At 40.2% G+C, this 24,759-nt stretch overlaps 3 protein-coding genes across 3 annotated transcripts; all 3 read right to left on the bottom strand.

Annotated features, from left to right (window-relative positions):
• Positions 1-2,221: 2,221 nt before the first annotated feature.
• psmb3 (proteasome 20S subunit beta 3) lies at positions 2,222-5,926 on the bottom strand. The gene is made up of 6 exons (XM_049568418.1): positions 5,784-5,926; positions 4,402-4,586; positions 4,018-4,125; positions 3,702-3,879; positions 2,467-2,561; positions 2,222-2,378 (listed from the first exon to the last, which is right to left on the bottom strand). The coding sequence occupies exons 1-6, from the start codon at positions 5,784-5,786 to the stop codon at positions 2,330-2,332; spliced, it is 618 nt and encodes a 205-aa protein (XP_049424375.1). The 5' UTR covers positions 5,787-5,926; the 3' UTR covers positions 2,222-2,329.
• Positions 5,927-6,819: 893 nt separating this feature from the next.
• Positions 6,820-11,932, bottom strand: cwc25 (CWC25 spliceosome associated protein homolog). The gene is made up of 9 exons (XM_049568398.1): positions 11,775-11,932; positions 11,030-11,202; positions 10,707-10,943; positions 10,543-10,612; positions 10,167-10,312; positions 9,954-10,023; positions 9,399-9,604; positions 8,805-8,972; positions 6,820-7,365 (listed from the first exon to the last, which is right to left on the bottom strand). Exons 1-9 carry the CDS (start codon positions 11,790-11,792, stop codon positions 7,254-7,256), a joined length of 1,200 nt encoding a protein of 399 aa, XP_049424355.1. The 5' UTR covers positions 11,793-11,932; the 3' UTR covers positions 6,820-7,253.
• A 1,948-nt stretch (positions 11,933-13,880) lies between these two features.
• On the bottom strand, positions 13,881-24,250 carry sp6 (Sp6 transcription factor). Its single transcript, XM_049568407.1, has 2 exons — positions 24,034-24,250; positions 13,881-19,258 (listed from the first exon to the last, which is right to left on the bottom strand). Exon 2 carries the CDS (start codon positions 19,137-19,139, stop codon positions 18,213-18,215), a length of 927 nt encoding a protein of 308 aa, XP_049424364.1. The 5' UTR covers positions 19,140-19,258; positions 24,034-24,250; the 3' UTR covers positions 13,881-18,212.
• Positions 24,251-24,759: the final 509 nt, after the last annotated feature.

Genomic DNA, 24,759 nt, shown 5'->3' with positions numbered 1-24,759 from the left:
AATTCATCCAGTCCACAGGCGGCGGACTTTGCAGACTACCAGGGAGTCTGCTTGTGGCAGGGGTGTCCAAGCTTTTTTGGATATGAGCCAGATTAGATTATATGAAAAGCAAGCACAACCTCAGAGGCTAAAATCTAGGAAGTGCCAAAAAACTGCAGTTCGTCAAATGGCCACTTGAGCTTGGCTCCAAAACAGCCAGTCTCCACAGACACCCTTATTAAAATGCTCAACTTTACAGCAGAAATAAACATATTTACAGCCTGGTACAGAAAACAGCTTCGGTCTCTATAGCTTATTTCAACATTCATGACAACTGTAAGTGGGTCAATTTTTATATAACTCACGCGTTCACAATTGATGAAGTTACACATATTTTAGGGAAAGGCCACTTGAGTGACAGGCTGCCTATGAGGTGTCACTGTGGTCTATGAGTCAGCTCCACCCGTCACTCCTTCATTGCTCCACCCTCTCATCCAAGTATGGTTACTTCTGGCTCCAAAGATGGCAATGGTAGAAATGCTGAGCTTGGCTTTATAATCACAATTCATAAACCAATAGATGATGTCATGGAAGCTACGTCCATAATTTATACACTCTGTGGAAAATACCTGGGAGACAGCACATTTAAGCGAAGAAGTATTCAGCTTTCCACCACTCCTGAAAGCAGCAGCCCTCGCTGTTGACTATATGCTTTTTTTGTTATGGCGCTACTGGATAGGAAGTGTCAGCTGTAAGGTAACCAATCATTTGGTTGTTTACCGTCTGTTTATTTGTTCTGCCTCTGTAGTTCCTACTTGGTGCATGTCTACAAACTGTGTGATAGTCCTGCCATCATGAGGTGAAGGGGAAAAAAAAAATCTAAAAACCTGAATTCTAGTAAAATCAGGAAAGGCTCTCTGATAAAGGTATGTTTTAAGAAGGGACTTAAAAGAGATCACTGACTCAGCCGACCTGATTTCCTCGGACAGACTGTTGCAGAGCCTCGGGGCCCTGACAGCAAACTGTGTCCCCTGTAGCAAGTAGGTCCTAGCGTGTACAGGAGTGAGAGGTCAGAGATATCACAGATCTTTTCTAAAACAAACTGGGGGCCAGTGTGAAGGGGCTGAAACTGGAGTGATGTGATCACATCTCTTGGTTCTGGTTAAAAGCCTCACAGCTGAATTCTGTACAGTCTGGACTTGATTAATATATTTTTGATTCAGGAAAGAAAAGATGCTGTTGCAGTGACCCGGGCATGAAGAATTGAAGGTGAGTAAAACGGTCTCGTCTTTAAAAGTTAAAATAGATTTGTTTTTAAAATATTTCTAAGATGATTAAAACATGATTGCAACGTGAACTTAACCAATGCGTAATTAACCAACACTGTGTGGGGGGCTACATGCAGTATATTTTTAAAGACAAGCCAATCATGGCATGCTGACCGAATTCAAACAGCCTGCAGGCCACAATTGGCCCCTGGGCCAGACTTTGAACATGCGTGGCTTTAGATGCAGACTTCACTGATTTAATTACCCGAAATCCAGTGCAATACACACACTGTCGTTTTTCAGCTGTTGACTACAAAATGAACACGAGAAACAAATATATTAAATTGTTACTGTTAATATTAACCACATCATGATACAGAAATATGTACAAGTACAGGCTCTGGACAGAGCCTAATCAAAATGCATTTTATTATTGCAGCATATCCATTAGAATAGAGGCTGTGCAGTGTCATGCTAAATATGTGGGCTAACAGACGGGCTGAAAAAGAATAAAAGGCCTGTAAGTAATGCCTAATTTATTTAGTGTCCTCAACTCCAGACTCTACATAACAATGGGCACGTAGTAAATGCGACTGAAGTCCAGAGGGAGGAAATTTGGATTCAGCCCAAGACTGACCCCTACAGGCTTTTTTTTCTGACAAAATACCAGTGATCATAGCATACATATTTTTTAAGACAAGTGACTCGGAGTGTGTCTGCAGTGTCATGATCATGATGCTACTTGCAATGTAACACTAAAACTGATGTACAACCAAAGCTAGTTGTCATATAAAGTATAAGGAAAGATTTGTGTATTTTAGGTCAGTCAGTCCTGCTGGTGTCTTTCCTTTCATTTTTGTATTTTTAGTTGTCAAGTATGTCGAGCTTTGGTACCAGGTTTACACAATATGTAACATGCAACAAAAGGATCTGCAAAATGTGGCGATGTAGTTTCACCAATAACATCAGTCAAGTTCATTGTTTTAGATTTATTGAGGAAGAAAAAAGAGACAGTACAAGCATTGTTTAATATTTTCATACAAAAACGTGTGTTGGTGAAGTGTGGGAAGAAAACAGAAGCTCTAATCCATCCTGGCTTTCAGGGTTCGTGTGGTGATCTTGTCTTTCTCACTGCCAAAGAAAAGAAAAGGCTGTCACTCGTTGCAAACCTGTCATTCCACTCAACCTGTACATATTGTTCCTCTATTACTGTACTTACATGACGTGTACGACGACTCCCATACCAGACACTGCATCTCTATCAACTGCATTCAGCATAGCCTGGGAGATGGTCTCAAACAGGTCCTCTGGTTCCTGCACCACATAAAACATTTCTCAAATAAACACATGACTTTTTATCTAAAGAATACCTGTGGTCAGAATGGCTGAACCCTTGTTAGACCTCACAATAGACCTGTACAATATTAGGTCAGTCTCTAAAAACTAGCTTCTAAGGAGCAAATGTTTAAACAGACAGTAGCTATTCCTGACAAGAGCAGCAGATTTATACTCCTGAATTGAAACTGTCAGTTGTCAGCTGTGCAGAGAAACTATCATGATCTTGTAAACGTTATATCTGACAGTTTTAGCAATACTACATATTAAAAGGTAGTAGTATCTCCATTTACATGCACATAGCATAAATATACACACTCACACAATGATCCAGCAAGTAGCAAGCCACCTACAGGCATATGAGTAAGGATGCATCTAATCTGAAATTCTGAGCCTATCCCAGTTGACATTGGGTGAGAGGCGAGGTACACCCTGGACAAGTCGCCAGACTATCACAGGGCTGACACATAGAGACAGACAACCATTCATGCTCACATTCACACCTACGGACAATTTAGAGTCACCAATCAACCTGCATGTCTTCGGACTGTGGGAGGAAGCTGGAATACTTTGAGAAATTCCGCTAACAAAGGAAGAACATGCAAACTCCTGCTCCCCCACCCCAGGTTCGAATCAGAAACCCTCTTGCAGTGAGGCGACAATGCTAACCACTGCACCACCGTGCTGCTATTGTAATCAACCTTCTCCCAATACTCATTTATGAACAAAGCATGAGTGAATCATAATATAACTCACTGCTACCTGTGTTTGCTTTTAGCTCTGGCCACCCGCTGCTAACTTCTAACGTTAACTAGGTTTCCTCCTGCTGCTTTCAACGTGCATTAGTTGTTAACAATGTAGCAATATCAGGAAAAAACTAAGGTGCATCGCAGGTGAATTTACTCAACTCGACTACAAACATGTTTTCTATTGTCCCCCCCAGGACAACAGGACGCTGTTAATCTCAAGCCCTGCTTTACAACCATCAGTGATCGTCATCTTATTTGCTGATTAGGCCTATGGCAGTTAACGAGACGAATATTGGCCTATACTGATGTTAAACCAATAAATCAGTGCATCCCTACATCAAAGTGCCTTCAAACCTCACACTCGACTTACCATGTCTGGCTCCCACAAGGATTCACACATGCCATACATTTGCTCCGAGCAGGTGCCGCTCACAACGAAGTCTTCTGTCACCATGGGGCAGCCAATCAAATCCAAGGAGCAGATGAATGGCTCTGAGGTTTTGGGATCTAGTCCGGCAATCACAGGCTCGATGTAGTATGGGCCAAATCTGATGAGAGCATCACACATTAATCAGATGTTGTTTCACCGTCTATGAAAGTATTTATGTGTTCAGTGTGCAGCTTTATAGTTGGACATGGGTCCTGTTTACATTAAAATGGATCTAAATCAAATTCAGTGCACTCACCTCCTTTCATACAACAGATTGGACACCATGCTCATGAAGGTCTTAGGCTTGATCTGGCGACCCTCCTTCAGCTCGTACAGGTTAAGTCTGAATTTAAGCCTCTGGGCTCTACACACGAAGCAAAGACATCCATCATTCCTAAGACACTAATCCTACTTTTCTAGCTTTGACTAACAGCATTACTAATACCACAGTTTCCCCAAAATAGTTAGTAATAAACGATTTGTCTCAATTAGTGTTATTCTTAACAATACATAAGATCCAAAAGTTGTCAAAAGCCAATTTGTAGAGCTCAAAGAACACCTGCCATCATGGCCCTGTTGGTTGTGAAACAGAACTGCTTTACTAGTTTGAGAGAAAGACACGGAGGTTAAGCACACTCACACTGTCTGAACATCAGTGGCAAGTCCAGCCAGCCCGATGTACAGCTTATCTCCCATGGGAAACACCTTCTGGAAGTCTGTGGTGACCATCTGAGCCTGAATGCCAAATCTCCGGTCAGCTGCTATTGCCACACAGTTCTTCCCCCGCATGGCCATGACGGCCCCTCCGTTATAGGACATAATAGACTGGATGAAGAAGGAGAAAGGTTAGTCAGTAAGATCTGAAATGATTAGTGGATCAGTTGATAAGTCAATTAACAGAAAATGTATCTGATCTCTATTAATTTTGTGAGTCCTTTTACAGCAAAAAGACAAAACAAGCAATTTAAATATGTAAATTTAAGCTCTTGAGACATGTTGATAAACATTTTTTTTTTCTTTTGTTTCATTCCCCAAACAATCATGACAAAATAAGTGGCACACTGTTTGACGATGACAATAATTGTAAGTTGACACCTTACTATTGAGCAAAAAGAGGATAAACAATACTGGTATTAAAGGCAGAAATAAGAACCTCAATCACAGGACTGGGCTAACAATAAGGACACTGTCAATAAGTAGGTAACATTCAAATAACATTCAATGTATTTTTGTTGTAATAGTAGAGTATTATGACTGAAATATATCTATTACCTCACATAATTCAGTTATTTCTACCCCATGTGTGTAAACATGGAGCAGTAGATTATAAAAGCTCATACTTTAACAGTCAAAGTAAGAGTAAAATGGGAAGTATAATTATAGGACATAAACGGTGGACCAGTATCTGAAATATCCTGTCAGATATATTTCTAAATGCAATGATAATTAGGGGAAAACGTCGTTATTGAGCTTTTAAACTTGTTTTCTGTTGACAGTAGCTTTACATTATCCAACTGCTATTTAACTGTGTTAAGCTGAAACTCCAGCAAACCAGGGGGACATTGTCTGATCAGATATTAACTAATGTTGGTACAACCTAAACTTACTTACAACTGTTTAAGGCTGCCTCTGTTGAAGATGCAAAATGTAATTAAAGAGGATTTCTGCACGGACAGAAAACCAGCGTACAAGATGCAACGTTAGCTAGCTCATGCTTAGCTAGGTAAGCTAAGTGTTTAGCTTTCCGGCTAACACCGGCTACTATTAGTTAATTCTTCTGCATCGTTAGCTGAAATATTATTTACGCTAACGGGTTATCTAAGGAAATTAAAGCGTTAAAATCGTTTTCAGAGGATATTAGCTAACTTAAACTTTAGTGAGTAACTTAGACTAAAGATGTCAGTGAGCTAGCGTCCTAATATTAGCTTAGCCGAGCCACTGTAATTATCAGTCTAATTTACTAATTTTCAACCATTTTACCACACAAACCAATCACAGAAAATCTGCGCAGGGTGTACTTACCATTATGAAGGTGTTGTGGTAGTTTCCTAGATCATAAAACTTGTAAACGCCACTTCTTGGGATATTATAAGTGACTGTTTCCCAGAGTGACTACACGATTTAGAAACACAGTGGATGAGACTAGCTTGATTGTATTACGTCAGCGCTTGCGCAAAAGGCCATTGGCTGGATCAGTGCAAAGCGCTGCTCTCATTGGAGGACAGGGGGCACTGGCGAGCGGTGCGTGTATAGTTTGTTCGAGGCGTGTTAAAGTGAAATTAAAACCGGCAGATTTCAGTTTCAGGTCTGAGGGAGACAATCACTAGGCTGGGCATGCAACCAAGGATATTTTTTGCTCTACCAACTGAATGATAATGCATGACAGTGACAAAAAGTTAAGGTATGTCCTGGCCTGCCTTCATATTGTTAAGATGGACAACAAACCATATTGGCTCAACTATAACCACCAAAATAAATAAACAATTTAAAGGGGAAGATCACCATCAGGAGTCAGGATTTACATTTTTTTTTTTAAATCGTAGTGTTCCTGCTTCCAAAAAAGAAAATGTACACAGACACTCAGAACATTCCTCTGGGTGCTCTCAGTGTCATCAAGTATATCTTTCCCAATTCATCATCTATGGAGCAACTCCACACTTCATGCTTGATGACATCACTTTTTCTAAATATTATTTTTAGGGCTTTTTCCCTTTATCATAGTGCAGCTGGGGAGAGATACGAAAGTGGGTTGAGAGAGGGGAAATTACATGAAGCAAAGAGCTGCAGGTTGAAATCGAACTTGTGTCGCTTCGCCTATATGGGCGCACACTCCGTCAGGTGTGCTGGAGGCTGCCACATTATCACAAATTTGAGTTTTATCACTCTTTATCACTCTGGATTTAGGATAGCTGTTCATCTTTAGACCATAGGAATAAAATATGGGTGTTGATATGAATATGTGTACATTTGAAGGTGTGTTTTATGAAGCAGTATCTGAACGACAGAGGATCCACACTAAAAACATACATTTAATAAAAAAAAAAGCCAAAACAAATAATGGAGCTCAGGGAATATGTTTTTATTCCATTTTCCACTCACAGGACTCAGTAACATATATTACAAAAACCTTGTAAGATAAAAGCAGGGTATATAATACTGTAAAAACTAAAACAATACACTGTACAAAGTTCAGATCTCAGAGACCTACTGGCTTTGAAGAACCACAAGAGATCAGTCACAATAGTCTGAAATATAAATTATGTCACTGTTATGGAAAGTAATTTACAAAATAAAATCCACTGGTAGGCATGGAGACATGTAGGTCCTTGTTTGAGCTTATGACAGACTCCCACCACACCAGCTATCTTCACTGTCTCACACATACACAGCCGCTTCAGTACATTAAAGGGACCGATAAAGGGGTGGGTGGAATTATCTCGCTAAGCCTTTTTAGTCAGTTCAGTTTATTTGTATGACAAATGTGTTGTGTCTTCATCTCTTCATGAAGTTGTCCATTGTGGCTGTTGTCCTCTGAATGGAGTGGATGTTCCTCTTCACTCTGTCCTCTAATGATGAGGTGGCAGCACTCTCCAGCTTCATGTTACTGAAAGAGTAAAGGTGAGTGTTACTGGAGCTAAAGTGAAGTACGCAAGAAAGGTGAAAAGTGAAGAGAAGTCAGGAGGACATTATTTGTGGATTTAAAGGGTAACTTCAGTATTTTTCCATGTTTTTGTGTCCAAGTTACTAATGGGAACAAATATTTTTGGAAATTGGTCCAGTATTGAGCGAGACAGCAGCAGAACAGGCTGCAATGTAACCACTTGGTGCAACTGAGCACAGTCAATTTACATCCCTTTTCAGTGCATGTTTTTGCCACTGACAGGCTCAGATTCCAATGATGAGTGTCTGACAACAATATTGAAAGGATCCCTACAGAGACAGATCTCTTTATTAAAGAGCAAGATCCTTTTTGTTTAACCAGAAAGTGTTCCAAATTCACTGTTGTCAAAACCACCAGACTCCATTTAAATGAGCACTTATCTTATTATTGTAAAATAGACTTCATTCAAAGCTGAAAGAAACAAAATAAAATACACAAAAGCCATCTTTGTTCGTCTCCTCACTGTTCCAACAATCACCAATTCTGGTTTGGTTGAAATAAACCCTTAATTCACCCTGTTAGATGTGAAAATGTGCTGGCTCCTTATAGGCTAAAATTATTGTAAATTTCAGTGGAGTCTGGTGTAGGGATGCACCGATCCGATATCTGGATCGAATATCGGCCCCGATATCAAAATAGATGGATCGGGTATCGCAAAAAGGCAACCTATACCTGAGGCGACCCTTTCCCTTTAAATCTGTTGTGACGCGAGCTACGTCATACGTCATGGAGCAAAGGAGAGAATCTGCTGTGTTGAGGAATTTCACACTATTTCAACTGTTGTTGCACAATTGTTTATTTTTGTTAAAAATAAATAGTTCATCATTGCATTAATCTGTTTCATCTTGTTTCATTTTATCTTAGGAAAGAACTGTGTATTCATCAATGCCTGATGCCTCTAGTCTTTTCTGTTCTACATGTAAAGGTATATAGCTTTTTAGGTTTAGTTTATCAGGTACCGGCTGATACTCAAAGCCACAGCATCGGGATCGGTATCGAAACTGAAAAAGCTGGATCGGCGCATCTCTAGTCTGGTGTTTGTCTTTAACAAAAAGGTTGACCCCTGAAGGGATCCATTTCATAGGTTGTCAGATACTAATACACACTAAAACACACTAACAGCCATCTGAGCTTCCCATCTATAAAGTGCTTGTTTTTGCCACTTGCAAATTGATGGCACACAAATGCCTGCAGGAACTGAACCACAGCCTGTTTCACTGCCGCCAAAACCGGACCAATTTCTAACAGTGGTTGCTCCCATTTGTCACACAGACACAAAAACATGGGAGATTAGGGTCCAGGTTGGAAAATACCTTTTAAGACAAAATAATAATCATGTCACACTCTTTCAATATCTGCGTCCATGTTGCTCAGAAACTTACTGAATGAAGCCAGCATGACGGTCATGCTTGACATTTTGTTCCCGCTGCTTCTCCTGCTCGTCTTGCCTCTTGTATCTCTTCACATTATTCTCCCTGTCCTCCTCCCTCTGCTTGGCCTGGCTCATCATCTCCTGCCTCTTACGCTCCAGCTCTTCTGCAGAGAGCTTCCTACATACGAGAAGAAAAAAAACATGAGAAAAATGACTGAAATCCACTCAGTGTGGGTGGTGATTAGGACAATTCACTGAGAAACACATTACTATTCAAGAGGCATTTTCCTGATTAAACATCAAAGTAAGAATAAAAAATGACATGGAAGAGGAGTAATTTGAGATAGAAATGGTACAGCTAACCAACTATTTGATGGCAAATACCATGGCAGCAAAATGACAGAGAGGATTCAAGGTTGAATACTGAAGAGAAACACTGTAATCTGAGGAGGAATGGGTGACTTCAGTCATTAGCAGCAAAACACGAATGTCATACTTCTATAAGCGAAGCAAGTAATGAATCTTAATCGAAATACTGTCCAAATTAGAATAATGCCATTAGCTAAACAATAGCCATCATTTACAAGTCCCTGTGAAGTCTTACTTGGACACATGGTGCCTCTGTCTCTGGTAACGCTCCTTCTGTGGACTGGAAGCTCTGGCCTCAACCTTCCTGTCTCCTCTGTGTGAGGAAGAGGAGTGGACGTGACTCTCCCTGTTGTTCCTGTGAGGCGATCGGGAGCGGCTCCTCTCACGGCGCCCTGAGTGATTGGAGGAAGCTGAGGACTGGTGATGTCTGCCAGCGGGGAACTGAGAGGGAAGACTTGATTGTTAGGACTTTAAGTGTCTGGCCCAGTGTGAGATTAATTGTTGAAACTGAAGAACGGATCATGTGTACACTGCCGTTCACAAGTTTGGAACTGCCTGCCACAAAAGCTTGATAGGTTGTAGAAAGTCCTCTTTACAAATAGATGTTACTTTGTATGGAGGACAACGTTGATGTTTTAATTAAACTGGTTTTATTTCTATTAAAAGAGACATTATTGAAGAAAATAAGAACAACATCATAATAACTGATGACTCCAGACTTTTTAACAGCAGTGTATGCGTGATCAGAATAACAGTGGTATAATGCAATACTGCTTTGCTGCTCACTGACCTGTAGACCATAGCCCGGAATATGATGGGAACGAGATTTGGTGTCTGAAGATTCATCTCGTGAATGTGACCTAAAGAGAGATTACAGCTGATATTTAAACAGCTTCTTTAATTGCTCTATTGATTTAATTTCATCTGTGTGTGTGATATTTTTGCATTGTAAGTGTGCTTTTAAATTTGAGCAGACACAAATCACACATGTACATTTACATACCTGTGTTTCTTCTCGTCTTCCTCATCTGAGCTCGAACTCCTCCTCTTGTGCTTCCTCTCCTCCTTTCTTCTCTCTTTGTCTTTCTTCTCCTTTTTGTCCTTCTTCCTCTTCTTCTTCTTGTCTTTCTTGTCGAGATTTTGGCGCAGCTGTGAAAGAACCGACCAGTAAATTAAAGTGCGTGACAATCTCCACCTCCTGACACTGTACTGCTTTTGTAACACAGCTGCAGTTGTCATATGTTCACAAAGTAAGTGGAAACATCACTGACAGATGCTTAGAAATAGCTGTAAATATCAAACATGAGTGAATTCGTTATTTACAGTAAAACAACTGAACAATTAAATCAAGCATCAAAACAGTTACACAGTAATTTTACCATTTCTTTAATTTTCTTCATCTTCACTGGATTAGTCAAGACCTCTCTCTTCTTTTCTTCTTCACGTTTCCTTTAAAAAATAACAAGACAAAACATAAATTGAACAATTTGAAACTTTGAGCATATTTTCAGGACAAATTATAGGAGATAAGTGACTTACTGACCTGATTTCAAACAGGGGATCTTCCCTGATCTTGGCAGCCAGGTCGAGGCTTGAGGCAGGAGCTGTGGGGTTGAAAATGGACCCAGGCAGGAGGCCAGTCTCAGCTGATGGACCGCTCTCGGGCTCCTCGTATTGGTCGGTGATCTGCTTGTCAATGGGACGTCCCAGCAGGTACTCATCTCTGGACACCTGGCCAGCAGGGCCCTGGTACATCCAGTCCAGGCGGTCATCTTTCTTTCTGTCATCATAAAAAAGGTATAACTTAGACACTACTTTTGGACTTAAACTATAACACAACTTTCGTGTTAATATCAGAGGACTAACTTGATGGAGCCAGCTTCCTCTGCAAATCTTGTTATCTCTTCTCGGGCTCGTTCCTCCTTCAGTTCTTTCTGAAGCTCCTCAATCTTCTTGCGTTCAGCCTCATGTTTCTGTTCAGCTTTCCAAACACGCTCAATATTTTTCATAGTCTGGGGATGCCAGCTCTTTTTCAAGTTCTGGCAGAAGACAAGATGGACGATATTTAGTGTCTTTAACTGTGGATACTATCAGGTACAAGATTAGGGGTACAAATTTGACTTGAAAGGGTTCAACTAACAGTATCAACCAAAAATTATTAACGTAAACAGAATGAGTATAAAATCTGACTGCAAACATATGAACACAAACAACTGATGATAATCTCCCGGGAATATATAACATCTTTTGCTATATTCGGCATGGTTATAATTTACCATGGAGCCCAATATTTCAACAGAAATGTCAACTTTTAGTTGACTTTTACGTCTAGTTAATGCTTGCTAACATAAGATAGCTAGGTTAATTTACTAGCTACAAGCTAGTGAAATAGGGATTAAAACATAAGAATAAGATAAAACCAAAGGTAAAGTGAGTATTGCTGAACTGAACTGTGGCTCGTAACTATTACTTGTAGGTATTGATTCAAGCTAAGCACAGCTATATAGACACCAGTAAGGAAACGAACATTTTAAAACACCTATATTCTGAATAGAGTTTGGTAATCACGGTCCCTGAGGAGATAGCGCCTATGAAGAAATAAGTTACTTACCAGATCGCCGCCTCCCATCTTGAAAAATTTGTTTTTTTCAGTCCAACAACAAAAAAAATGGAAATAAACAAATCTGTCCTACAAGTGTGAAATATAGAACGACGAAAGTTCAACGCTAGCTAGAAAATGGAGCCACTGAGGCTCTTGTGTGATGTGTTTTGTACACTTCCTCTTTGTATGATTCACTTTCCGGTTCCAGCTGATGGTGCCTTCGGGTGACTTAAGGTCTTTACAGTACAGCTGTGTCTACGTGAATAAAGCAGGCTGCTAAATATCACTTAACAAAGATTTTTGTGGGGACGCAGGGGACACACCCCTTCACTAATAACAACTTTATCTTATCTTTTATTTTCACAAAATGTAAGACATTTAAGACAGCATAAATTGAGGCAGAAAATGTCCATATTGGTCCATAATTAATTCACCAGAATGCAGGAAATTGAGTGACTGAGGCTCAAAAAATTCTTTCGGAATTCTGACCATGAACGCAACAGTTTAATGTAAAACTTACATTAGAGAACTGAGCATATGACTGGATAAATGAGACTGGAGTTATATTCATACTGCACGATTTGTTTGAGAGATTTTTCAGTATAGTCTTTTTCTGCTGGACACAAGGACCCCAGTAAGTTTAATTCATCAAGAATATTCTGAGTTTTTAAATTCCTTTTTCACTGTGGAGACATGCTAGAAAAACAATCTTCTTTCCAGTTCAGTGTAACAAAGTGTAGTAATTGATATACAAATAGTCATTTGGGGGTGAAGTATTCCTTTAACGAAGCTGTTCCTACCATACTATGGCCTTAAAGGTCTAGTGTGTAGGATCTAGTGGCATCTGGCAATGAGGTTGCTGGACTTAAACTTCATTTTTTAATTCACAACGACAATAAATTGATTAAAACTGAGATTTTTTTGTACTTTAAATATCAATTCAGTGCCAGAGTGCATGAAAAAGCATCAAAGTAGAGCTTGTTATCAAAGACAGTGCCAGGAGAGAATCCACTGGACCCCTGACAGAGGTCTGGTCTATGCCCCTAATGTCCTCCGTTCCTAGAAACGCCCCTGTGTACACGTGCCCTGTATGTGTCTTCTGTGTCTGGTGCTTTGCCTCCTTTCATTTTGCAAAATTGGCCTCCTTGCAAAGCAAGTTGAGTATCTCTGGTGTAGGAGAACTATGGTCATTGCTGCGAACATGAAATGGCCCTATTTAGAGTCAGTGTTTGGTTTGTCTGTTGTGTGCTACTGTCGTATCTGCTTCATACGTAGATATAAGTGGCTCATTGTAAGGTAACAAAAACACAACGATTCACAGTTTCAGGTGATTATACACTAATGAAAACATAGTCATAAATTTCAGCCACTAGATGCCCCTACACACTGGACCTTTTGTGAGAACATATGTTATTAGTGACTTAACTACAGAGCGGTTTGTCCTTTGTAGTTTCGGGTGAAGGATTTATAGGCCTGAAGAGGTGAAAGTAGCTAGTATTTCTAAAGAAAAACCCTTACAAGAACAGTCTGTGCTGAAGAAAATGTGTGTGTGTGTGTTGCTAAAATTGTTTTAATTCATTTTTTCCCTCATCTGTCTACACTGAATACCTCATAACGCCTCAGCGGAAACAGGATTATAGAATTTTTTTGCAGATGTAGTTGATAAAACTAAAACAACTGAAACCTTGATTTTACAGTGTTCAGACGCTTTGCTATGACACTTTAAATTTAGCTCATGTGCCTCCCATTTCTCTTGATCAGCTTTGAGCTGCTAGTACACCTCAACTGGAGTCCACCTGCTTATTCAATTAAATGGACATCATTTTGAAAGGCACACGTCTTATATATTCAGAATTATAATAATAATTGTGTACATAGTGAATTTTGTATTGAAATCATGCACAGTCTGGTATCTAAAATATGATACAAACATTTACAGGCTCTAAAAGTCTCTCCTTCTTCTCCTACCACTACTGCTACTAATGAGTAAAAATGAAACAGCTCAGAATTATTAACAGTTAGAACATGGTTGGTAAATAAATGTTCAACATGGACACAGAATATAGTTTTTTATTTGAAGGACAATAATAGATTAAATACAAGTTATTACACCATGATAATTAACTTATTAAAAGTTTTAGAACTTGTTTTCTTACAGTCGACTAAAACATTTTCTACAGCAACCAATTAAAACAAAAGTTGTTCATCTTGTTCTACTGACCAACATAAAGGAAGGCTATCAAAACTGACATCAACAGAAAATAATAATAATAATAGTCAATACACAATAATTGACTGTTTAAGCACGGTCTTCCATTTCTTATCTTCTATACATAAATACAGCAATCGTGAGCCTCCAGTAATGCAAGCTCCCTAACATATAGAAGTCTCAGCCTAATGCCTGTGATGGGTTACATACATCCTAAAGGTTTTAAACTGTGAAGCTGCTCATACTGCTTGCTACAGAACTATTGATCACATATTATTGATTATGAAACTATTCCAAACAAGTAACCTAAATAAATTCTGATGCTTGTGTTGTTCAACTGCGTTTTATTTCATGAACTAGACTAGACTGCTGACGCAGTCGCTCTCTGCACGTGATTCAGAGTCAAATGGGTGGAAAAAAATGTTTTGTTAGACAAGTTGTCAGTGAACTTGGAAAAACTGCAGACACACCTACAGCTCTTAATAAAATGTGTTGAGAGATAAGCCCTTCACACCATGTTTGTTGATGATTGGGACGATGGCCTGATCCAACACGCAAATGGTTATCGAGCTGATGATATTTGGAAGAACTGTATTAACCTACTTAATGAGGTACACCTGGATAGTGTTGGCAGGACAACCTTCTGCGTCCACCACTGCCTGAACCGTCTGAGGTATGGATTTAAGGGACGTACCTAGAATATTTTCTGCTGCACATTTATGATATGAAAAGCTGTACGCAACTTTTGGCAGCAGAGGGCAGCAGAAAGAACTGTACATACAACACTGGCATATAGTATGATTTAGGATAGGGTGCTCTACACTTTTTAGAAGTGTTGCTTGACAGAAATGAGGTATTTTTTAACAGAATAAAGTGTCGGTGGACACTTTCCTTTCATGGTGTGCACCTGGACAATTTTGTTGAATCGCTGACATCATATTTTGTCGTGCAATGTGATTTCGTAGTCACGAATCTCCTCGTCCATGTCCTGCACTGATCACCTCCTTTTCTTGTGCTCCCGTTATCTGCTCAGTGGAAGGAAGTTTATAATCTCTTCCTCTTCACACTCACAGATTTCATCCAATCCCTCCATTATCAGAATGCAAAAGTAGGATACATATAATGATCGGGATGTAATCTAAATGTAACTAATGTCTAATGTAACTAAAGAAGTCAGCTGTAGGATAGCAACTGAACCCTTTCGCCAACGTTGTGCAGCTCTATAATTTCTGTCAAGTGACGCTTATCAAAAGTGTCAAGCACCCTTTCATAAATCAGGCTTAAAGAACAAGTGTGTAAGATTTAGGGGGTTTTTGTGGCATCTGGTGGCAGGGTATGAAATTAACAAAATATTTTGGGGTCAATTTTGGCCCCCACAGTCTAAAAAATGGGGGCATTTTCAAAATGTTTGGGGGCCATCAAAAAAATTGTAATTATGTTCTAACAGTAAGCACACGAAAAGCAAAACCAACTAAGATAGTGTCTTCACTCTTCAGTAGAAACCCTTATAAATGAAATAAATAATGGGTTACATAAAGTTATGGTTGCAAAATATCACTCAGATTTCCTATAATTCAACCAGTTTAAATGTGATGATTTAACCATTAATCTACTGATAGCAGTACTAATGTTTCACCACATTACAGTTACTTTTACTGTTAAAAAGGCCAAATTACTATAAATTCCTTAGATGCAATCCTGGAAGTGAGTTAATTTAAAATTTAACATTCATTCTACCTTAATTTTTCATTAATTTGTCATTGTGTAGACACAGATCACCCAAGAAATGGTTAATTTATACTTATGGTACAGCAAAGCCCCCTCCCCTTCTCTGTCAGATTACTCTCACATAATCAGTGCAATCTCGTTGATTATGTCTGGAAAATGTGTGACGGTAAATTAATTTAATGAAAATAAAATTATAATTTAATGTCAGATTGTAATACTGTTAAAAATATAAATACATATAGTTGTTTCGAAAACTTGGGGGCAATTTTGGCCCCTGGAACATGGCTTTTGGGGGCATTTTTGGATAAATTGCGGGCCAAATGGCCCATGGCCCTTGCTAATTTCTGACATTGTCTGGTGGTGATGTTTGCATACTGCAGCCAGCTGAAACTTCTCCCAGTTGAAATTCCTTCAGTGTTCGATGTTCGGGAAGTTTTTACCGGGAGCTGAATTATCTGCAGAGAATTCTTATTCTCCAAAACAAACCTAGTGACAAAAACTAGTAAAAACTCTGAATAAAGCAGTTTCACGTTACAAATCAGTGATTCTCAGATGCAGTTCAGCTATCTAAGATAGGCACCTGCTAATGCGTGCTCACCTTTTTCTTTGATAACTTAAGATCTGGACGTTCACGGAGGTTTTACCATGAGTCGAATTACCTACAGAGGTCTCTTCCTCTTCAAAACAACTGGTGGTTTAAACCAGTAAAAACTCTGAATAAAGCAGTTTCACATTTTAAAAAAATCAGTGTATTTCCGACACTGCTCGTCACTGAGGGGCTGCTAACTACGGTGGCTGGTGCGAAAACTGGAATGGCCCTATCTAGAGCCAGTGTTTGGTTTGTCCACTCTACTACATAGCAGTGCAACATGGCAGACTCCACGTAGAAAAGGACCTGCTCCCTGTGTAGATTTGAATGGCTCATTCTAAGAAAACAAAAACACGATACATATCTCCAGGTGATTATACACTAAAGAAAACGTACTATATTTCATTTCTGCCGATATATCCCCTAAAATCTGACAGACTGGACCTTTAAAGATGTCGATGTTGATGAGAGTCGTGAGACCAAACCGAAACAGTAGAGTTGTGGGCCAGAAAACTATGAGTTGAAATTTGCTGAAACATATCATATACTGCAGAGTTGATCGATAATTCTCTGTGAGATCATCACTATGAGTGAGTAGTTTGATCCATTGCTAATATAAAAAAAAATGATTATTGCAGCTTCAAATCTTTGGACCGCAGAGTCCACAGGAGTAAACTACCTCACTAAGTTTCACCCAACACCAGCAGGCTGTAGTGTCGACAGGGTGGACCTGTTGGGTCGTGTTTATACCAGATATGATTGTTTGTCATCAGCATGTAGCATCAGACACTTTATTCATTTGTCCAGGCAGCATTTTCTCTCCATGTCTTTGGTGATCATGAAGCTCAGCTTTACCTTCTTGTTCTCACCTCCCAGGACTGGAGGGCATCACTGTCCTCAGCGGCTCTGACTACTTTTCATTGTTCAGGTTCAGTTAGATGTGATCGTTACTTTTTCACACCATTGTCACACTTAATGGTTTTTTGCATCCAGTAGCCTGAACCACAGTTCACATTCTCCTACTGTATAATTATAAGCATTAATAAGTGTTTTGCCATCAGTGGCAACAGCAACACACCATTTTTGGTGCCTTTGTAGTGCATGGTTTTCCCATTTCTTATATTATACTATATAATATAATATCATTATCAACATCATAGCATGCTGCCACAGCACGGTGTTACTGTGTGTCGTACTTTCATTTCTTTCTGTAACATTTTAATTACTTACATACCAACTAAACACACACACCCAGTTTGTGGCATGTACTGTCAACCATCCAAACTGCGACTGACCTTTTCAAAATGACAAAAGGCTGTTTTATATTCCAGTGTCTTATCACAACTTGCACAGTAGGCTACACACGTATGGTGACAGTCTGAGACAAAAACAAAACTGTCTCCCTTTCTCTGTTCAAAAGCACGCTGCCTTTGAAACAGGTATATTAAACTGTGTTAGAGACAAACGTTTCTCCAACTCCTGCAGTAACACATTTGATTCATTTTTCGTTGTAAACAAGTTAACAAACCACCTTCAGTTAATCTCGTCCCAGGCTCTTGGTCTACTGGTCGTAGTAGCTCTAGCAGCAATGGAAGTCCAGCAACAAGCTGTAGCTTTAGCTCGGTTGCCTCCTTAGCCACCTTTCACTTTAAGTAAACAGAGGAATGTTTTATCCACAGAATTAATAAAATTCCTGTTTTTTTTTTGTCTGTGTGTTATAATATTTAGATTATCACTGAGTTATCCCAGTTGATAAATTCACAGGACCACGGACAAACACTTCCTGTTCCATCCAACTTTTATCCGTACATGTTTCACCAAACCTTTTTTCTATTCTCTATTCTATCGTAAAACTATGACACCTCTATGACAGAGATATGTCAACCTTTAACTGCAGAAAATTCTTCTGAGAGTGATGAAATTAGCCGGACTGCCCTGTCACGCTGGAGACCGAGGGGTCTGTCTCACATTTCAGCTTCAGCGGAGGCTCTGTGGTGTCAGAGGCAGACACATTGGAGGATGACTGAGGAGGTGTTGGTGTATCAAAGCCCTTATCCATCCTCCCGTCTCCGTTCACCCTCTCCTCCCCATGTCCTGGTGGGGACTCATGTGTGCGCATGTGCTTGGCCAGGTGGTCATTGCGCATAAACACTCTAGGGCACAATGCGCAGCTAAACTTTTTAGCACCAGTGTGGGTCTGAAGGTGGCGCTGCAGTTCATCAGAGCGTGTGAACCTCTTGCCACAGAAAAGCCAGTTGCAGACAAACGGCCGGTCCCCGCTGTGCCATCGTAGGTGAGCCTTCAGGTGGGAGGTCTTGGCGTAGGCCTTACCGCAGCCAGGGATGTGGCAGTTGTGCATGTGCTTCCTCCTGCTGTCATCAGTGCTCTGGCCCAGCTGTTCAGCATGGACGCAGTTAGGGCAGCGACATGCAGCCTGACCAGCACCTCTGGAAGAGGATCGGCGCTGCGGCTTGGGCCGGGCTGAGACAGTGCTCTCCTGTGGTTCCTCTAAGGAGAACGGTTCTTGCTGTAGCATTTCAGGGCCCAGTGGCTCCATCTTGAAGCCATCCTGAGGGAAGAGGTGAGATGAGTGCGAGGCTGGAGCGAGTTGAGCTGGAGGCAGGGTGCACAGCTGCGGGTCAGATCCGTAGGGCCCTAAAGAGTGCTGCAACCCCATGGAGCTCCCTGGACTCACTGGAGGCAAGCCGACACCCTGCCCCGTCTGCAGGTCTATCCAGCTCCCTGGTTGGACGTCCCTGTGGAGGTCCCACCAGGAGGGGATGTTCATGTCTTCTGAGCTGCCACTTGGTGGTGCTGTCCGTAACCAAGGCTCGTAAGGGTGGGCCATTAGGGAAGCTGGTGTAGGTGCAAGACTGTTGATGAGGTCAGCAGCTCAAAGTGTTCACTATCTTTTGGGTAACGCTGAGAAGATTAGCACATGGTGGGATGGTGATGTGTTGAAAAAACCTGCAGAGAGAAAGAACAAACTGTTATCTCCTTAAATCTGGTATCAGCTCAAACTTTCTCACTAAGGTGCATTTTTTCAGTGACTTTAGTGAACCACATGACTTTGAAGTCTTGAGGTCATTTTTTTTTCAAGTCTGAAAAGCTTTGAAATTACTCGGCTTCTGCTGATCTAACGTTTCTGAACTTCAGAAGTGCAGACATTCAGGTCTAAATCCTCCTGTCTACAACATTTAAACCCAGAGCACACCTCCTTCATTGCCATGGATACTGCAGTTCTCACGCTGCGTGGCCGAGGAGACAGAAGAGAGGGGGAGACAGACGTGTCCAGGCAGAAGCCTGCCACATGCATCCGCTGCCAGGTACTTCCCATGGAGGACAGTCAAAGACAAGCGCAAAGAAAACAACATCATCAGCCCTGTGCAGAGGCAGAGGCAGAGGCAGCGGTGGGGGGAGGGACGAGAGTGAAGGGGAGTGTTGACAGGGGAGCAGTTTGGTAAAGGAAGAAGTTCCAGGGAGGTATGGCTGCAGGCCAAAGTCTATTTGTACGTCTCTGAGGTTTGTGGAGATGAAACCTGGCAGACTGGAGAACCTGTTTTTTTATGAATCACACATGATTTACAACAACAGCCCTCCAGGCAAGTTACAAAAGGAGCCCCGTAAAACGGCCCGCCTCTTACACACTGGCGGCAGAACGCATCAACAGTTGCAGACTGACGGCATTCAGGAGCCTGAGAATAGGAGACCAACAATGACATGAGAACAATTACTTTATGTATATAATTATGGGCACACGCTCTGAAACAGCATCCTGTCCCCACTCCAGGTATGTGCACACCTCAACGTCGTCAGTCATTCAGCAGGAGGAGGGGCTCTGGTTTACAGAGGTGGCACAAAGCTTGTTAAAGTTGGACAAGTCTGTGGAAATTTATGACAAGAAGCTGCTAGCCAGCAAGACCTGTGCTCGGCTCCGAACATGTCCTAGCCCCAAACAATCTTGTTGACTTCCACCACACCCCCATCCTCGAACATCTACAATTATCTTTACGGCAGGAAACAGTAAAGAAGGCTGAAGCTTGAGAGGCTGGTATCTTAAGATCACTTGTTGTGAAACCATATCGGACATACCAAACTGCAAAAGGTCGGCCAGAAACAAGAGGTCAACTTCCAGTGGAAGACATACATCCTGTCTGATATTCATTAGAGACGGGCGGAGCGTGCACGTGGTTCAGCGTACAGGTGGTGTCACTCTGACTGACAGTGAAGGATCCCTTCAGTAGATCTCAATTTGTTGAGTCAATACAGCCAAACCAAGAGGATTACACGTCCTCCTCAGAGGTTCAGTCAAAACCACTCAGAGATGCTTTTGAGTCGCAATGAAATCGTAAAGCAATTAGTTTGGAATGCCCTAATGAAAGGTCTGGTGTTAAAGGTCAAGCTGATTTATTTCACGTCGGCCTGGAGCCAGAGCTGCTGCTCTGTAATTTTTTGGGAATGCAACTCAGACGCACGACGGAATGGTCCCCCCAACTCCGCTCTTACTGACATAACCGTAAACAAATGAAGACAGCGCCATCCTCCTCCGGTCGCCAAAGTGCTGGGAGTGCTGCGAGCTCCTGAGGGAAACAGCTGGCACAGGGGGGCCCTCGGGGGGGCGGCTGCCTGGGGGGAGGAGGATGGTACGGAGCAATGACAGAGCTCTGGTCATAAAACTTGCCCGACCAAGACCCAGCAAAGCCCCCGGTTTACAAGTCTGCCATTGGGAAGAGGCGCAGAGAGGGAGCGAAATTAAGCCTGCATTTTTAATGCGAAAACACGACAATGGACGCAGTTCTCTTGAGTTTCAGTTTTTTACACTTTATGTTCTTTTTTGTTTCCATTGGATGACCTAATGATCAGGATATTCCAACATAAGCGTTCCCTTTTTTAATCTGCTAGTTTAAACTTTTGTGCCAGTACAATTTAAGGTCCATTTTCCAGAATAATTCACAGGCCCAGTTTAATCCTCATCCTGCCCACCACCATGTCTCCCATCCTGTCTCCTCCCAGACGTCAAATAACAGTTGAAGCAGTAATGCTGACTGTCTGTGGACACTCCAAACAAACCACTTTGGATCAAATGGCTTTTTACAAGTAGTTTGTTGTAACCTGCTTGGAGGACAAGATGGATGGAGTGGAGCCCATCAGTAGGGGCAGGGGTCAGGTCAGGTGTTAGAAGAGTGAACCACGATGAACTTCAAATGCTTTTCTGTCAAAATCTAAACTTTTTGACCTTTGCTCAGTGAACATGTGAGCTTTAAACATACAAAAACAAACACAAGAACTGGTGTTACGCCCAAAGTCTGACCCCAGACTGGTAAAAATCTGAATAAGGAGCAATGAAACTGACTCTATATTCAAATGTATAAAATGCTATGACTTGATTTTAAATTTAAACGTCATCTGCACACCTGAGTGAGGAGTCAGGTTTATGAGATACAGAGCTGGAGATGGAAAGTGGATGTCTGCTAATCGGTCCCTCTGCACATTGACTGTATGATTAAGTGCTGAGATAGTTTAGATATGGATGACAGCTTTACATCCTCAGTGATTTAGGAGTGCCAGTGTCGTCTGCTACGTATTTTACTATGATAGATATACTGCCGTTCTCTTGACAACAGCTTTATGTGTGTTTTTGTACCCTTTTCTCTCCTCTAAGTGGATGCACTCAGTTATAACAAGTTTGACACTCCTTATTTACAACTAAAAATGCTGCTAAAGGTTTCAAAAGCTGCTTTTGCTGCAGTTTTGCTTATATATGTTGTTTCAGTATGTCTGATTCAATGGATAAGTAGGTTAAATATCATAATACAGACATGATTTTAGTCAAAATGAGACGCACACAATGTGACACCTGTTCAGGTTTGCAAAAAAGTAGAATTTTGATTTACTATAAAACATGTAAAAATACTGCAGTGATGGAAAGTTAGTTAAAACATTTACTAAAGTAAAAATTTGAGGTACTTGTAGACTTCACTAACAAACAACATACTATATAATGTTTAATAAAGTACATTTTACTTTTCTTTACAATCATAGTTCCTTTTCCGTTTTAAGTGTTACAGACAGAACTTATAGTGAGTTCATAAAAAATTATGTTGTTTAGTATTAATCTACCCGACTGTATATGAAGTACAGTTAAAACTGCTTCACCTCAACCAATTACAACATTTAAGTACCACTTATATATTAAATGTAATAATAATTCAATGATACAATAATATAACACTGGGCTGGGATATGGGCCGTTCTGCATATTGGTACTTTTCATTTTCATACGTACGTACATTTTGTTCCTAATACTTCTATACCTTTACTTGGTGAAAGTTTGAATGCATGACTTGTATTTTACTTTGCTGTATTATTTCTTTTACTGAAGAAAAGAATTTGAATACTACATATAAAGTTTATCTTATAAAGACCTGCACTTGATCAATTATCAGTTAAGTCGTGCGTTTTTTAATTTAAATCCTTTATACAAACAACATTGATCAAAACTCAAATCAGACAGTCTAGATTGATGTACAAACACATTAATTTAATGGATATTATATTTAACTAACCCCGTCATGTGCACTTTTTAACCCATCTTATTTCAAAATCTATTTACTTCAATATTGTCTTTTATTGTATAGTACTGGAAATCTGTCATTATTCTCCAGTTGTTTGACAGAGTCCCTGTGGAGTGTCCCAACAGCAAACATGAAAATATTATAGGCAGTTTACTTTACAGGAAAATAGGGGAGCAATGACATTAGACCAAAATTCCAAATTAACAGCAACAGTGAATGGCGGCAAATTTTCTCAACAGCATTCGTGCTCAGATTTGATTCATTTTTCATTAAAAATATACAGGTGTGATTCCCCATAATCTAATTGTATTCTTGTGAAACATTATCTAAACTAGGATTTTAAGAGAGAAAACCTGCATCATTATTTGTATCTGAGTAAACACCACACAGGCTACATCACACTGACACTGACCCTCCACACCTTCAAGTCAGCCTGTTGACTTTATGCTATAACCCACACTTTGATTATATCATACACCTGAAAATCTGGACTTTATATTCTTATATTCTAAAACTTAGTCGAATTTTATCCAGACAGCTAATATTGAACTATCTTAACCCAATGACAGCTTTAATCTTGGAGTCCTGACTGTTTTTGAATACTTTTGATTTTGCCTCTACATACCACATGAATACCACACCAATGTTTGGTATCTTTTTTTCAGCACAACATCACTTATATTACTCGATAATCACTTTTTAATCAACATACTGGACCCCAGAACACAAGTTAACTTAAATACAGCAACAGGACAAGAATAAAACATAATTTATAAATAATAAACGACATTTTTAGGTTATATTGCAGCTGTAATGGCCTCTGAAGTAAATGTATATATTTTTAATTATGTTCAAATTAATTGAGTTTTAGTGTGTATGTTGTATCTACTAAATTCTACTAAGTTATGATTATTTAAACTTGACTTTCTGTTGATTTTTCTTGTCTGCGTTCAATGTGACATAACTTTGATTTCTCATAAATAGACTCACAGTTCCCTGTCGATGACTTTGAAGCCTATAAGATGTTCATACAGTTTAATAAATCATTAATATAGCAATTTCCGGTAATGTTAATAAAGGTTATTTATATTCCATTTTATGTAAACAGATAGGACTATAAGGCTTAAGGTAAGTGGCAGTGATAGCAAATTAAATCTCCTGAGTTACCTGTTTGTCCTTGGAGCTGCTGCTGTTGTTATTTTCTTTTAGGAATAAAAGCACCCTGGTTGGAGAAACTTAGTCTCGGCTCAGCTCTGCTGTTTCTTCCCTTCGTCGATACACAGAAAAATAATATCCTCATCATATTTCATCTGATTTTCTCCATCGCGAGCGGTCCAAGTGAGGCAGAATCGGCGTTTTGGCGCACAGGTAAGCAGCACTGTGAGTAGTGACAAACTTTATGATAGGCTGTGCGTCTTGAGTCCCTGCAGGCTCCGCCCTCTGCTGCTGTGTTGTCTGCCCCTCTCAGGATGCGCCCTCCTCGGCTGGAGGTGAGGAAACGGCTCGCTTTGGGAAAAAACGCGGATCAATCGGGCTGTTCATCAGAGCTGCAAAATATCAGAAAGTGTAGTCTGGGTTACTATCAAAAAAGGTTCCAGTTTTAGTCCACTGTTTTTTCTCCCACAATTTATTTTCTTTTTCTTTCATTTTAATAGAGCAAAATGAGATTTGGCTATTGATAATTCTACTCATTATTCCCCCAGCTACAGTGCAGACAGATGTATAAAAATATAAATCATAATATCAGTACATACTCAAATACTATTCTTCCATACAGCATTTCTGCTCCTCTATAGGGAAATACTTTTTACCTCACTACATCTATTTGAAAGCTGTAGTTACTAATTATTTCTTTTAGTTTAAGATTTTACAGACAAAACATGATCAACTCAT

This window comes from Epinephelus fuscoguttatus, linkage group LG3, assembly GCF_011397635.1.
Source record: "Epinephelus fuscoguttatus linkage group LG3, E.fuscoguttatus.final_Chr_v1".
NCBI lineage: Eukaryota > Metazoa > Chordata > Actinopteri > Perciformes > Serranidae > Epinephelus > Epinephelus fuscoguttatus.
Note: the sequence above shows the minus strand (reverse complement) of the source record. Positions and strands in the feature narration are given on the sequence as shown.